Source organism: Pelodiscus sinensis, chromosome 24 (genome assembly GCF_052426305.1).
Source record: "Pelodiscus sinensis isolate ZL-2025 chromosome 24, ASM5242630v1, whole genome shotgun sequence".
In the NCBI taxonomy this organism is placed as follows: domain Eukaryota; kingdom Metazoa; phylum Chordata; order Testudines; family Trionychidae; genus Pelodiscus; species Pelodiscus sinensis.
The window spans coordinates 1,795,009-1,809,729 of NC_143075.1; the positions used below are offsets into that span (position 1 = coordinate 1,795,009).

Sequence of the window (14,721 nt, forward strand, 5' to 3'; positions counted from 1 at the left end):
TTTGAATTTTGTCAAGCGTGCTTGGTACTTAAGCCTGAAATCTCCATTTAGCTTCCTTTGGCTATTCTGTTGATTCACTTCCCAGAGATTTGAAGTAGGGATGATAATTATTGTTTAGAGTTGTCAAGCCTCAATTCCCCAACCTGAGTGCAGAGATGGGGAGCTAGCTAGTAGAATAAAATCTGTAAAACCTGTCTCTGTGACTCTCACAGACAAACGTGTTTGATCTCGGTCCCCCTGAGATCCAAAAAGACGAAGACTCATTTCTTGCTGCCACCACCCAAGTGAATAAGAGAAAATATAAAATAAACCCTTTTCCAGGGAAAGGGATCACTTGGGGATTCCCCTCCCTAAGGCAAAGTTCTCCCCCCTGCACCAACCTCTGTTTTGCTTGGAGTTGGGAAAACAAACAGAAGGAATCCACAGAGAACAATGGACTCTACCCGGGTAACTTAAGGACACAACAATCAACCAATAGCAGTTCATCAAAACTAAAAGGAAAACACTTTTATTATGAAAACAAAACTACTATTGCAAGCATAGTAACTGACTAGATGTTAAATAGCCGCAAAGTGACATAGATTCAGGGGAAATCCCTGGGCTGTAATCCTTAGTTACGAAAAAGAAAAACAATTAACCAGCTCAGACATGATTTCCAAACAAGGAAAACAATAAAACCTGATGGACTATCTAAACTTTTTTCTACTTACACATTTCAAGAAGTCCATTCTGGGGAAAGTCTGTCTCCTTCCACACCTAGAAAAAACTGCTCTGCTCTCAAACAGAAAAGTGAGAGAGAAAAATCTTTCTCTCTCTCTCTCTCTCTCTCTCTCTCTCTCTCTGTGTTTGAAATTCCTGTTTGCATTTCTTTGGCTGAATGCCGGAGCCTCCTTCCTCACTCTCCAGGTAAGTCAGACTCTCCTCAGCAGCTCCTATTTAGAATCATAGAATAATAGGACTGGAAGGGACCTCGAGAGGTCATCGAGTCCAGCCCCCCGCCCTCAAGGCAGGACCAAGCTCCGTCTACACCATCCCTGACAGATGTCTATCTAACCTCTTCTTAAATATCTCCAGAGAGGGAGATTCCACCACCTCCCTTGGCAAGTTATTCCAATATTTGACCACCCTGACAGTTAGGAATTTTTTCCTAATGTCCAATCTAAACCTCCCCTGCTGCACTTTAAGCCCATTACTCCTTGTCCTGTCCTCAGAAACCAAGAGGAACAAATTTTCTCCTTCCTCCTTGTGACACCCTTTTAGATATTTGAAAACCGCTATCATGTCCCCCCTTAATCTTCTTTTTTCCAAACTAAACAAGCCCAGTTCATGAAGCCTGGCTTCATAGGTCATGTTCTCTAAACCTTTAATCATTCTTGTCGCTCTTCTCTGTACCCTTTCCAATTTCTCCACATCTTTCTTGAAATGTGGCGCCCAGAACTGGACACAGTACTCCAGCTGAGGCCTAACTAGTGCAGAGTAGAGCGGCAGAATGACTTCACGAGTTTTGCTTACAACACACCTGTTGATACAACCTAGAATCATATTTGCTTTTTTTGCAACAGCATCACACTGTTGACTCATATTCAACTTGTGGTCCACTATGACCCCTAGATCCCTTTCCGCCATGCTCCTTCCTAGACAGTCGCTTCCCATCTTGTATGTATGGAACTGATTGTTCCTTCCTAAGTGGAGCACTTTGCATTTCTCTTTATTAAACCTCATCCTGTTTACCTCTGACCATTTCTCTAACTTGCTACGGTCATTTTGAATTATGTTCCTATCCTCCAAAGAAGTCGCAACCCCACCCAGTTTGGTATCATCTGCAAACTTAATAAGCGTACTCTCTATCCCAATATCTACATCATTGATGAAGATATTGAACAGTACGGGTCCCAAAACAGACCCTTGAGGAACTCCACTTGTTATCCCTTTCCAGCAGGATTTAGAACCGTTAACAACAACTCTCTGACTACGGTTATCCAGCCAATTATGCACCCACCTTATCGTGGCCCTATCTAAGTTATATTTGCCTAGTTTATCAATAAGAATATCATGCGAGACCGTATCAAATGCCTTACTAAAGTCTAGGTATATGACATCCACCGCTTCTCCCTTATCCACAAGGCTCATTATCCTATCAAAGAAAGCTATCAGATTAGTTTGGCATGACTTGTTCTTCACAAACCCATGCTGGCTATTCCCTATCACTTTATTACCTTCCAAGTGTTTGCATATGATTTCCTTAATTACCTGCTCCATTATCTTCCCGGGGACAGACGTTAAACTGACCGGTCTGTAGTTTCCTGGGTTGTTCTTATTCCCCTTTTTATAGATGGGCACAATATTTGCCCTTTTCCAGTCTTCTGGAATCTCCCCTGTCTGCCATGATTTTTCAAAGATCATAGCTAAGACAAGAGTGACAAGAGTGTTAACCTGTTAAATGCGAGGTGTAACCGGTTAACCTTGGAGCAGCCCCCAGCGTGTGGCATGGTGTGTCTGTCCGACTGCCATGTTTCATATTGGTCAGAACGGGTCCAGCAAGCCACAGGCAGGGAGCTGTGCCACCCCAGAGGAGCTGGAGCACCCCCTGCAGCACGTTGGGCTCACTAGCCCTGGAGCAGCTTCCCTTCTCACTCCCCACCCCCACCCCCGGTGTCAAACCACTGATTATCCATAAGCTTAGCGGGTAACTGGTTAACCCTTTTACCTCCTTAATTTGCAGCAGCAGAGTGTGTGCTGCCAAGCTTTCCAAGTCACCTACCCTTTGGCACTGTTTGAAAGAGCAGCACAGGCTATGAGAGGGTTGAAATCTGAGAAGCAGGTATAGGCTTTGGAAAGCTGATGCACTCAAAGGTGACTGTCTGCGGTGCACTCCTAAGCAATAGTGATAGAAATGTAGCCGTGTTAGTCTGGGGTAGTTGAAGCAAAATGCAGGACAATGTAGCACTTTAAAGACTAACAAGATGGTTTATTAGATGATGAGCTTTCGTGGGCCAGACCCACTTCCTCAGATCAAATAGTGGAAGAAAGTAGTCACAACCATATATACCAAAGGATACAATTTAAAAAAATGAACAAATATGAAAAGGACAAATCACATTGCAGAACAGAAGGGGGATGCGGGGGGGTGGGAAGGGGGAGGAAGGAAGGTAAGTGTCTGTGAATTGCTGATATTAAAGGTAGGGAGAGTGGGATGTTTGTGAGTTAATGGTATTACAGGTGATAATTGGGGAAACTGTCTTGGTAATGGGTGAGAAAGTTCAAAGACTTGTTAAGTCCTTGTTGGTAAGTGTCGAATTTTAACATGAATGACAGTTCAGAGGATTCCCTTTCAAGTGCAGATGTAAAAGGTCTTTGTAGCAGAATGCAGGTGGCTAAGTCATTTAGAGAGTGTCCTTTCTGGTTAAAGTGGAAACCAGAAAGGACACTCTCTAAATGACTTAGCCACCTGCATTCTGCTACAAAGACCTTTTACATCTGCACTTGAAAGGGAATCCTCTGAACTGTCATTCATGTTAAAATTCGACACTTACCAACAAGGACTTAACAAGTCTTTGAACTTTCTCACCCATTACCAAGACAGTTTCCCCAATTATCACCTGTAATACCATTAACTCACAAACATCCCACTCTCCCTACCTTTAATATCAGCAATTCACAGACACTTACCTTCCTTCCTCCCCCTTCCCACCCCCCCGCATCCCCCTTCTGTTCTGCAATGTGATTTGTCCTTTTCATATTTGTTCATTTTTTTAAATTGTATCCTTTGGTATATATGGTTGTGACTACTTTCTTCCACTATTTGATCTGAGGAAGTGGGTCTGGCCCACGAAAGCTCATCATCTAATAAACCATCTTGTTAGTCTTTAAAGTGCTACATTGTCCTGCATTTTCCTAAGCAATAGGTTCTTACCCGTGGAATGTTTGGGTGCTACTGTAACCTCAAAGTAAAGCTAGTTTTATTTTTGCAGTTGCTAAGAGGGGCACGAAATACAGTTGGTTCGAGAAGTGATTTCAGAATGGTTTGGGCACTGCACCTGAGTTGTCCTGGCAATTTTTGTGGTTTTACAGTCACATTCTCTTGGTTTTATAATGTTCCTCTTTTCTTTTGCTGAGGAAGATACACTCAAAAAGTAGGAATAGATTATGAATTCTCTTAGATCATTACACTAATTTCAGTCTCTGGTTACAGTGCATGCATTGAGTTTAATTTTAGCACAACTTTTCCAAATCCCAGAAGGAGTTCTACAATCCCTGTGAAGCTTAGATTGCCAGTAAACACCACGTTCAGTGACAGAAAATAGCTTTCTTCTCGACAGTCTTGGATTTTCATTCCCTCAGTAGACGTGAGTAATTAGTTCTCGAAGCAGTCACGTAGCATCTCTCACTTTTCATCACAAATGTTTGTGTGAACAGTTTGCATTGCTCTGTGACCACTGTGTGTGCTGCTTTTAAAAAGAGAGAAAATAAATGTTTAGAGCCATCCTTTCTCAGTTTTGAAACCCAAACTTATAATCCGTGTTTCTCTGATGTGGCTACGAGGGGCATTTCTTGCACCTAAAGGGTGATTGGTGACGGGGAGGGCACAGCAGTGGCCCCTCCTCTGGGGGTTCCAGGCGGGGTTAGGTCCTGCCCTCCCCCCCCCTCCACCCCGAGGACACCAATGCTGGAGGAGCAGACCATTGGTGTGAGGTCCCCATCTTCCTGGGTGGGCACTCCGGGTTCCAGCTTCAGCCCGGTGGTGGGCAGAAGGCTGTGGCCATATGGCAGCAGGCTCCGATCACAGGGTTTTGGGCTCTAGAATTTGCCTGCGTAGTGATGGGCTCCATCTCCCAGCTGTAGGATCCAGCCCCCAGCTGCAGGGCTTCACGTGCCCCTCCCTGAGGAAAGTTAATATTCATACTAATCAGGGATGATCCATTCTAGACTGTGCTTGGTCCTGCCGTGAGGGTAGGGGACTGGACTTTATGACCTCTCGAGATTCCTTCCAGTTCTAGAGTCCTGTGATTCTGGTCTCATGTACTAGATGGTCTGTGGGAAGTGGTGTGTATCACTTGTGATGGGACGCTGCTAGACACAGCCGCAGGAGAGATGGATTCCCAGGGCCTTTCCCCACTGAGGCAGCAGCGTGAGGGAGAGGAGGATCTGACCATCTCCTTAACCATTGTGGGACTCATGGCACAATTACTGCTAGGAATGCAATAGCAGCAGCAAGGCCTGAGTGTGACCTGGAGAGGAAAAGGTTTAACACCTCTAACCCTATTCTAAAATGTTGTCGTTTTCAAGCACTCCTACTGATGACAGGAATCAGGCTTACCCAATCGGAACAGAACCAACAGCACATGACTTCTGTGGTCAGTGATACCTTGGTTCAAATGTCGATTGTTTCGGATAAGAGGAGGCGAACATCTAGCTCAGCTTCACTGAGAAGGTTAATTACAGATTCAGTTGGTTGGCTTTACAGAATGGCCGAACACTATCAGTTCCGAGGGAATAAATATCCCTCCTCTGTCTGAAAATGTTCTGCCTGCTGTTCTGTAGCCACTTCAGTCGACGTTTTGCTGCTACTGTTGTAAGAAACACCGTGAGCTCTCCAGTCTGCTGTCCAGACGGTTTGCTTTGTGCCTGTGACAACCCTTTGCCGTTTCCCTGCATAACCCATTTCCTTCTGTGCTTGAGGGAGCCTTTTCCTACAGCAGAAGGGTGGGAAAGCATTTTAGAACAGAATAATGTTCTTAAACTGTAAGATCCAGAGGAGCAGCAGTTGTTCAGCCTACGTGTACTGAAGATGTTAGTGCTAAGAACTTGTTTTGCTTGTCTCTCCCCAGGGCACCATTAGTGTGGGAATAGATGCCACTGACCTCTTCGATCGTTATGATGAAGAATATGAAGATGTGCCAGGGAGCAGCTTTCCCCAGATTGAAATTAACAAAATGCACATATCCCAGTCCATCGAGGTACAGTGCAGCGAAGAGCACTCCCAGTGCAAGGAAGGCTCTGAGTCAGTGAGCCACAGAAGTCCACAGCACCACAAGCTGCAGCGCTGCTCGGGGGGTTCTCTTGAACCAGGGAAGGGCCGTGGTTTCCAGCTTTAGGGGAGTGGGGCAGGGAGATGGATACAACTGGGCCATCCGTTGACGTGACCACCTACGTTTTTGAGGAGACAAATGCCAGAGTTTTGGCTCCAGTTTGCATTCTAAAAGGCTCTGCCCCCACTCCCAGCAAGTTTCCTTAGCGAGGGTGGACTGACTGCTGGGCTAAACATGTATTTCTCAAACACATTTGCAAAGCAATGTGTAAGATGTAAACCCACATTCAAAGGACAAACACTGGGCTTTGTATTTAAGAATGCTCCAGTGTGGGTCCCTTCCTCTCCATCCTCCTTGGAATTAATACCCAGTAGGCTCACAAATGCTTTCACCTGAAACTGGATTTCTAGAGCTTGTTAATGTGCCTGGCAGTGCCTGAAGGCATGGGAGCCCACGTCCGAAGCAGCAGATGACACTCAGTGAGCATGAGCGGTCAAAGACTTTTGTTTCACTTCTGGCATGGGAAGAACAACACTGGCACGTTGGTTCAGTGTGACCCATGGGACGTGTGCCCCGTGCTGAATTAGCATATTACCTGCTGCTGCACTCAGATGCTCTTTAAAGGTCTCCCACTGAGGGATTAATCCAAGGTGACTCTGTGGAACTTATGAGATCTGACAGGATTGCAGTCCAAGGGTTAGGGTCATAAGTGTATTTGCTTAACTGTCCAATAAGGTGGTTTTGTGCTGTCGATGGCAAGGCTGCCCTCTTGCTTTGTAAAGCTGAACTATAGAATTTTGAACTGCATGTGTCCGCCCACACTAAGACCCAGGAACAGGAGCTGGGAGCGTATTAACACTGATCGGATAATTACATGGCCCTCTGTGCCTACGCATTCTCCTATCATCCACAGGTTTGACTGTCTATGCAGTGTGTTCATTGTGTTTTTGTAACTGAGGTTGCTCATCCCTCCGGTTAATCCAATAACAATACATTTCTCTTCCAGGCTCCACTGACTGCCACAGACACAGCGATACTCTCTGGTAGCCTCTCTACCCAGAATGGGAATGGAGGCGGATCGATTAACTTTGCTCTTAGACGGGTGACCTCAGCCAAGGGATGGGGAGAGGTAGGAACATCAACTGAGTTTTATTTCTAGCCAGTTGTATGCGGTGTTTATCCCCATTTCTACAGCGTTTGGTGTATCAAAATGAAGAAACCGTGCCGGAGTTTGAGAAATCTTGGTAGATTGGTTATTTAGGGCCCAGAGTGACTATTCACAGGAGCTTGCAAACTTGGTTTGCAGTGGTAGTGTGGCGTCTCCTGTCTTTGCTCTTGATAAAATGACATAAAGGAAAGTGCTAGAAGCCTTAATAGTTGTTTTTCTTCTCTTAAGTCCTCTTCGTGTTTGGTCAGGCGTTGGGTCTGTCTCTCTTTTTTAATCTATATTTTTCCCCAAAGAAATAAGGGGAAAGGGAAGCACTGCATCTTTCTAATTGCATTTTTCTTAACCATTATGCTGCCATACCAGCCTGACGAGCATTATCAGCGATCACTGTAGTGCACAAAGTCTACGGAAGCTTGCCTCCCTGGGGCTGTGAACAGCATCCTGCCATTGGGACCATCAGCATCTTTGGGTACGTTTATCACTCTTGACTGGAATCCAGTTGGTTTTCCCTATAGCTTTGTGCAAGCAACCAAGCCTAAATCTGAAAGGGTACATCTACACTAGCCCCCTAGATCAATCTAGGGAGGCTAATGAGGGCGACTGGAATGGCAAATCAAGCGCAGGATTTAAACATTTGCATGTTCCCAGCCGGTCGCCATTTTAGAAATTGACTAGCCCGAAGTAACTGCCCGTGTCTACATGCGGCAGTGAAACGGGATTCCGATTTAAAGCCCCTAACTAAATTAGCTGGTATTCCTCCTGCAATGAGGTTTACCAGCTAATTCGAATTAGGGGCTTTAAATCGGAATCCCGTTTCACTGCCGCATGTAGACGTGGGCAGTTACTTCGGGCTAGTCAATTTCTAAAATGGCGACCGGCTGGGAAAAATGCAAATGTTTAAATCCTGCGCTTGATTTGCAATTCCGGTCGCCCTCATTAGCCTCCCTAGATTGATCCAGGGGACTCGTGTAGATGTACCCTTTCAGATCTAGGCTTGGTTGCTTGCACAAAGCTATAGGGAAAACCAACTGGATTCGAGTCAAGAGTGATAAAAATAGCTGCAGGGTTGAGTTAGTTTGTACAGCTCTAAGATCAAGCGAAGCACTAGCTATGAGTAATGCTGTACATTTACTTCTCCCCTACTTGGGAAGGAACACTGGCAAGGGCAAAGGTATACCGAGCTCAGTGTAACTGGCTTGAGCAGTTTGGGTGAGGCAAGGTGTACCTATTGTGAGTTTCGGGGGACATCTGAGTGGAGGCCTCAAGAAGATGCATGGAGTATTTTGGAAGTCACAAACCCTAGGGCTGGGTTAGAATCATAGGACTGGAAGGAACCTCGAGAGGTCATCGAGTCCAGCCCCCCGCCCTCAAGGCAGGACCAAGCTCCGTCTACACCATCCCTGACAGATGTCTATCTAACCTGTTCTTAAATATCTCCAGAGAGGGAGATTCCACCACCTCCCTTGGCAATTTATTCCAATATTTGACCACCCTGACAGTTAGGAATTTTTTCCTAATGTCCAATCTAAACCTCCCCTGCTGCACTTTAAGCCCATTACTCCTTGTCCTGTCCTCAGAAACCAAGAGGAACAACTTTTCTCCTTCCTCCTTGTGACACCCTTTTAGATATTTGAAAACCGCTATCATGTCCCCCCTTAATCTTCTTTTTTCCAAACTAAACAAGCCCAGTTCATGAAGCCTGGCTTCATAGGTCATGTTCTCTAAACCTTTAATCATTCTTGTCGCTCTTCTCTGTACCCTTTCCAATTTCTCCACATCTTTCTTGAAATGTGGCGCCCAGAACTGGACACAGTACTCCAGCTGAGGCCTAACTAGTGCAGAGTAGAGCGGCAGAATGACTTCACGAGTTTTGCTTACAACACACCTGTTGATACAACCTAGAATCATATTTGCTTTTTTTGCAACAGCATCACACTGTTGACTCATATTCAACTTGTGGTCCACTATGACCCCTAGATCCCTTTCCGCCATGCTCCTTCCTAGACAGTCGCTTCCCATCTTGTATGTATGGAACTGATTGTTCCTTCCTAAGTGGAGCACTTTGCATTTCTCTGGCTTCAGATGGCATACGGTCTAGATTTTTACCACACTTTATTGAGGATGGAGGATACATCAGGATATTGGATCATTATCTAAAATGACTCAAAACGTTCCCAGTTTCTTGGTTTCAGTGCAGATTGTGCCCATATGAGCATGTAGCAATAGCATTGGATAACCCAAAGTGGTCCCAAAGGAAATACTTAAAAATATTTAAGCCAAGCTACAGAATCACTAAAATGCAGCTTCCTTTAGGATCCAGATGTTGTTTTACAGCATTTTGTCATGCACCACCCCTGTAGTGCAGCAGCAGAGACTCTGGTGTTAAGGTGCAAGGAGGCGTCTCTGAGAATCTCCAGATTAGATGTGGCGGGAGGTAGGAATGGGAGGAGGAAGCCTCCACTTCTCAATCCCCTATTCCAGTCTGGCCTGGGCTGCCGAGATCCCCATCCACCCGCAGTTCAGGGGACTCCGTGAGGTGAAGGTCATAGGAGTAGGAAAACATCTGTAACCTGTGAACATCGCTCTGTGTTGGGGAGGGGGCTAATTGAAATAAGAAGGGCATCCTCTCAGGGCCAAAGGATTGCTTGTTGCCATGTCATTTCTGACCGCAGCCAGCAGTGCTCTGCTGATGATACTCTGTGGTTGGCAGACGTTTTTCTCTAGTCATTGGGGCTGTGTCCAGACTCAGGGGTTTTTTCGAAAAAAGTAGCCTTTTTTCGAAAAAACCTCACCTGCGTCTAGACTCAAGCCGCGTTCTTTTGAAATTAAATCGAAAGAACACGGCTTTTCTTTCGATGGCGGTAAACCTCATTTCACGAGGAAGAACGCCTTCTTTCGAAAGTTCCTCTTTCGAAAGAAGGCGTTCTTCAATGTAAATAGGGCTTCTTCGAAAGAGAGCATCCAGACTCACTGGGTGCTTTCTTTCAAAAAAGCAAGCCGCTTTTTCGAAAGTTCAACGTGCAGTCTAGACGCTCTCTTTCGAAAGAGTCTTGCAGTCTAGACATAGCCCAGGAGTGTACACAGAGAGACCCTTTGTGCTCCTGTACAGTGCTGGGAGAAAAGGCAGACTGCTAACGTGGACAGACAGGAATGACTTAGGCTAGGTAGGGGTATTGAATGCATCCTCTAGGGCAGGGGTGGGGAACCTAAGGCCTGGGGACCGGATGCAGCCCCCGGCTTGCCTGGATCTGGCCCCTGGGGCTCGGGGCTCCCCCCAGCACAGGGGAGTCCATGCTGATGAGAGGCGTGGGTTTTTTTTTTGTTTTTCTCACTTATCTGCAGCCCCTGACTGATTTTTTTTCTGTACGTCAATGGCCCCTTACCCCAAAACGGTTCCCCAGCCCTTCCCTAGGGTACGGCAACAGTACACAGACAAGACGCACAGATGGGAAAGATGCTGCCTTCTCACTGTTTTCTCTTCTATTTAAACAGTTAGAATTTGGAGCTGGAGACCTTCAGGGACCTCTGTTTGGGCTGAAGATATTTCGTAATCTTACACCAAGATGGTAAATATGAGAAACAGTGTCTCCTTTACTGCCCTGTCAGTGCCCTTTTGGGTTCGTTGGGATTCGTTTATCGCATGGAACATGACAGACCACGTTTCATCCTTGCTGAGGACTTGCATGCGAGGGCGTGTGCTTTGATTTAGTGTTGTTGGTTGTTGGTACCATGCATTTTAATTCTGCTCTGCAGGTTGAACAGGGAGGGGCCCTTCCCATATTTGCTCTTTTAATAAGGTCACCCTGCTGGATTTACGCCCTCACAATCAGTTGTGACTGATTGTGATCTCTTAAACACAAGAGTCTGCATGTGGTCCAGAGTCAAGCAGATGAAGAAACCAGACAGGGAGGAGACTCCTTGACAATGGTATCTTTAGTCCTAGCAAGAAAACCCAAAACCAACCACTCAACCAGACGCACACAAAGCGAATATGTTACTTTATCTCAAAACTACTTCCCCCCCATCTGTGCAATGCCCTTGAGCACAGTATTTGTTACAGAACCCGGGAGCTGATCCCAGTGTTAGTGGAGGGAGTGAAGGGTGCTCTTTGACAACTGTCCTTGTTCTTTGGTGGCGGTGGTTACTGCATTAGGGATGGGTGGCTGAGGGGACGGGTGCTGTTCCGGTCTCCGTTTCATGCGGCCTGGGAAGCTTTACGTACACAGCTTCAGCTTCCTAAGGGTGATGTGCCTGTTGTAGCCAGAAGCAGGCACGTCTTTCACCTTTGAAACCACTTTCGTAAGCAACTCCTACATTTCTGGCTTGAGTGATCAGCAGCAGCGTGCGGCCCAGAAGGCAGCTTCGTCTCGGGCAGGACTTGTAGGGAAGTAGTCCGCTCTGAGAGCAAAGCTTTACACGCTTGAATTAAATTCCTCGTTTGCTTTTGTTGAGTGAGAGCAAAAGAGAAAGAAATGAGACTAGGCCAGAAGGTGCCGGTGCCTGCCTGTCACACGAACCACTGTTCGTGCTGTCACCAGCAGCGTGTTTGGAGGAAGCAGTTTGCTCATTTTCCAAGTGACCCCGAAGACGCGCTCAGGCCCCCTTTCCCACCTGTGAGAAGGGGCAGTAGCTCCCGTTGGGATACTCAGGGAACGCGGGGAGGGTTGGTTTTCCCCCCTTCACAGGGTCAAGGAGACAGTCTGGTACTGGCATGCAGAGTAAGCGAGCCTGGCTCCCAAGAAGGGAACAAGGCCAGTGCAACGACATCTCCCCTTAATTAGGGGGAAGGGAGGAAAGTAGACCAGCCAGACGCTTTGGGGTTTCAGAGGAAGAACTCCAAGGTCAGGCCGGTTAGGAAGTGGAGGCTGCCTTGTAGGCTATTGTACGTTCCAGGAACGGCTTTCTGCAGAGTGAGGGAGCGAAGCTCAGGAGATCGGTCACGAGCCTCGTGATGCTGTGCAGAAGCAGCGCCCAATGACCTTCTCTAGAGTCCTGGGCTCTGTGTCCAGGGGTCTTTTGGGACTCGCCTGTTCAGGAGAGGGGCTGACAGTGCTGTTACCGACTGGAGAAGTAACACAAGGTTTGCCCTCTGCTGGGAGGCGATTTGCAGCTGGCTAGAGCCATTCCTTTGTGCAGAAAAGTACAAGCTGGATGCTGATTGCATTTGTGTACTGGAGCCTCTTTCTGCCTGATGCCGTGTCCTTTCCTTTGAGCCAGTGGTGGGCAAGCTGCGGTCCGAGGGGGGTCTGTGTGTGGCCCACGCGCTGGGTGGCCAGATTCTGCTGGTTTCTGTCTTCATTGTTTTTTCCTACTGTTACTGAAGTGACCCACGCGGGTGCTGGGGGGCACGCTGACTGCGCACAGCACTGGCAGCGAGAGCCGGGCACCCTCTCGGCGTCCAGCCACAAGCGTGGCGACGGTGCCATCGCCCCCCCCCCCCCCCCGCGAACTCCAGGGACACCAGCGCAGGGCAACACAGCCCTGTCCCAGGGCACTGTCCGAGGAGGGTCACTCGTGCGGCACTCGCCAGCCTAGGCTGCCCATCACGGCTTTGAGCCCTTCTGGTTTTCAGGCCTCCCGTTCTCAGCCCAGGCTGTGATGTGGGCCCCGCCACAGCTTATTGCCAGGGTTGGGGAGCTGCTGGGCAGCAGCAGGAGTCCTTCATAGCAGACCCGAATCCATGCTTGATGGGCAGCATGGGGTGGGCAGGCTCCTGGGCAGTGAGTGTGCTCCTGCCAGGCCGGCCCAGTGGCAGCAGGGGATTGCTCCCTGCCAGTGTCCAGCGTGGGAGCTGCTTGCGGCACTGGACCCAGGGCAGCGAGCATCAGAGCATGTGACCCTCGTCTCCTGGGAGCCCTGCATGCTGAAGCTCCTAGGGGTGGAACGTCTGAGGCCCTCTGGAGAGTCTGTTCTTACCACTGCTGCTCTTTGCTTCTAGCTTCATCACCACGAACTGTGCGCTGCAGTTTTCCTCCCGCGGGATCCGACCAGGCCTCACCACTGTCCTGGCGCGGAACCTGGACAAGAACACGATGGGCTATTTACAGTGGCGATGGGGCATCCAGTCAGCCATGAACACGAGCATCGTCCGGGACACCAAAACCAGCCACTTCACCGTGGCCTTGCAGGTACAGCTCTCGGGGTGTGTCCCTGAGCGCTCGCAGCGGGGCGGCCATTCCAGCCTGTCAGTGTCACCCGGCGGGAGTCGTGGGGGGGATTGTGGATTAGCTCAGCACTTGGCTGCCCCCGCCCCGAGCTGATGGCTGGTGCTGCAGGAGCGAGCTCACAATGTGCCGGAGGCAGGGAGAGCAGGGCAGCAGCTTCCTCCCCAGGAGACCGTTTCACTTCTTGGGGCGTGGTTTGTGCTACTGTAGTCCCTTCAGCCGGCTGGTGGACATGGCGGTGTCACCGCTGATTCCCAGGAAGTCGTCCCCCCCCCCCCCCGTCCTCCATCCAGCAGGAAGAGGCAGAAGCGCTTCAAGGGAAGCTCTCTGGTCGGTGCACCCTAAAATGTGTCTGCTCAGAACAGCTTTTCCAGCTCCCCTCTTGCAGAGCGCATTGCGCAGCAGCCCTTGGCTCTGAGTTCCAGCAGCAGAGGCTGTGACCTCTGCTCAGCAGCCTCCCTCTCAGCAAGCAGAGCTGCAACCGCCCGCGTCCGTGGGAGCAGCAAAGCCGGTCTGAGCAGGCGAGCACGCTGGCGTAGGTGTGCGTAGAGCGCGCAAGCAGTGTCGGCTGGAGACCTGCCACGTTTCCTGGCTGCTCCTGTGAGTTAGAAATGTCCCTCCAGCAGCCACCCGCAGGCAGGTAGTTGAATAGTCGTGGAACCGCATGGAAGTTTTGTGCTTGCACGGCTATTCAGTGGTCCCCGGGGTGGGGCTGGCAGCCAGTGTGCTCCGGCCCCACTCCCGGGGCGCCCCCGCCAGCCTATGCCGCTGCCTCTGATACAAGGTAGGGCTGTAAAATTGCGATGAATCAGCTATCCGAGTAGTCGATGGCATTTCCAGCAGCCTGGCTCCTGCTGCATTTTCGCTGCAGAGCGGCAGCAGGGGTAGCTCCCTGAGGCAGCGTGATGCGGGACTGAGCCATCCCCGCTGCGCTGCCGCCTTTTCCATGTACTGAGAGACTCTGGGCTCTAACTACATTTAAGGCAGAGCTGCTGTGCTTCTGCCTCCTCCGCCCCCTCCCCACACTGCGGCGGCGGCTCCCCCCAGCACCAGCTCCTGCTTCCCCCATGCTTGCCTCCTCTGATATAGAGGCAGCAAGGGGGGGGGGATGCAAGTAGGTGACGTGAGTACCCAGTAAGCCTCGGCTTCTCGGGCAGTTGACTGTTCGCCTACCCTTTTACATCCCTAATATAAGGCAGCAGCCCCTGTCCGCACGGGGACCCAGCTCCCTGCGGGCAGAGATTGCGCCAGCCTCTCCCTGCAAGGAACTTGGCCCCCTGCGGACAGGGATTGCTGGCACAAAGCAGCCTCTGCCCGCAGCGGGCCCAGCCCCCCGCAGACAGAGGCTGTTCGGCCGGAT

At 49.2% G+C, this 14,721-nt stretch overlaps 1 protein-coding gene across 1 annotated transcript in view; it reads left to right on the forward strand.

The window, feature by feature from the left end:
* Window positions 1–14,721, forward strand: part of DNAJC11 (DnaJ heat shock protein family (Hsp40) member C11) — a 64,794-nt gene that overhangs the window by 37,436 nt on the left and 12,637 nt on the right. Inside the window, exons 5-8 of the mRNA XM_075906136.2 lie at window positions 5,829–5,957; window positions 7,036–7,158; window positions 10,690–10,763; window positions 13,136–13,325. Of these exons, the coding sequence (XP_075762251.1) occupies window positions 5,829–5,957; window positions 7,036–7,158; window positions 10,690–10,763; window positions 13,136–13,325 (516 nt within the window). The remainder of the gene's footprint in view (window positions 1–5,828; window positions 5,958–7,035; window positions 7,159–10,689; window positions 10,764–13,135; window positions 13,326–14,721) is intronic.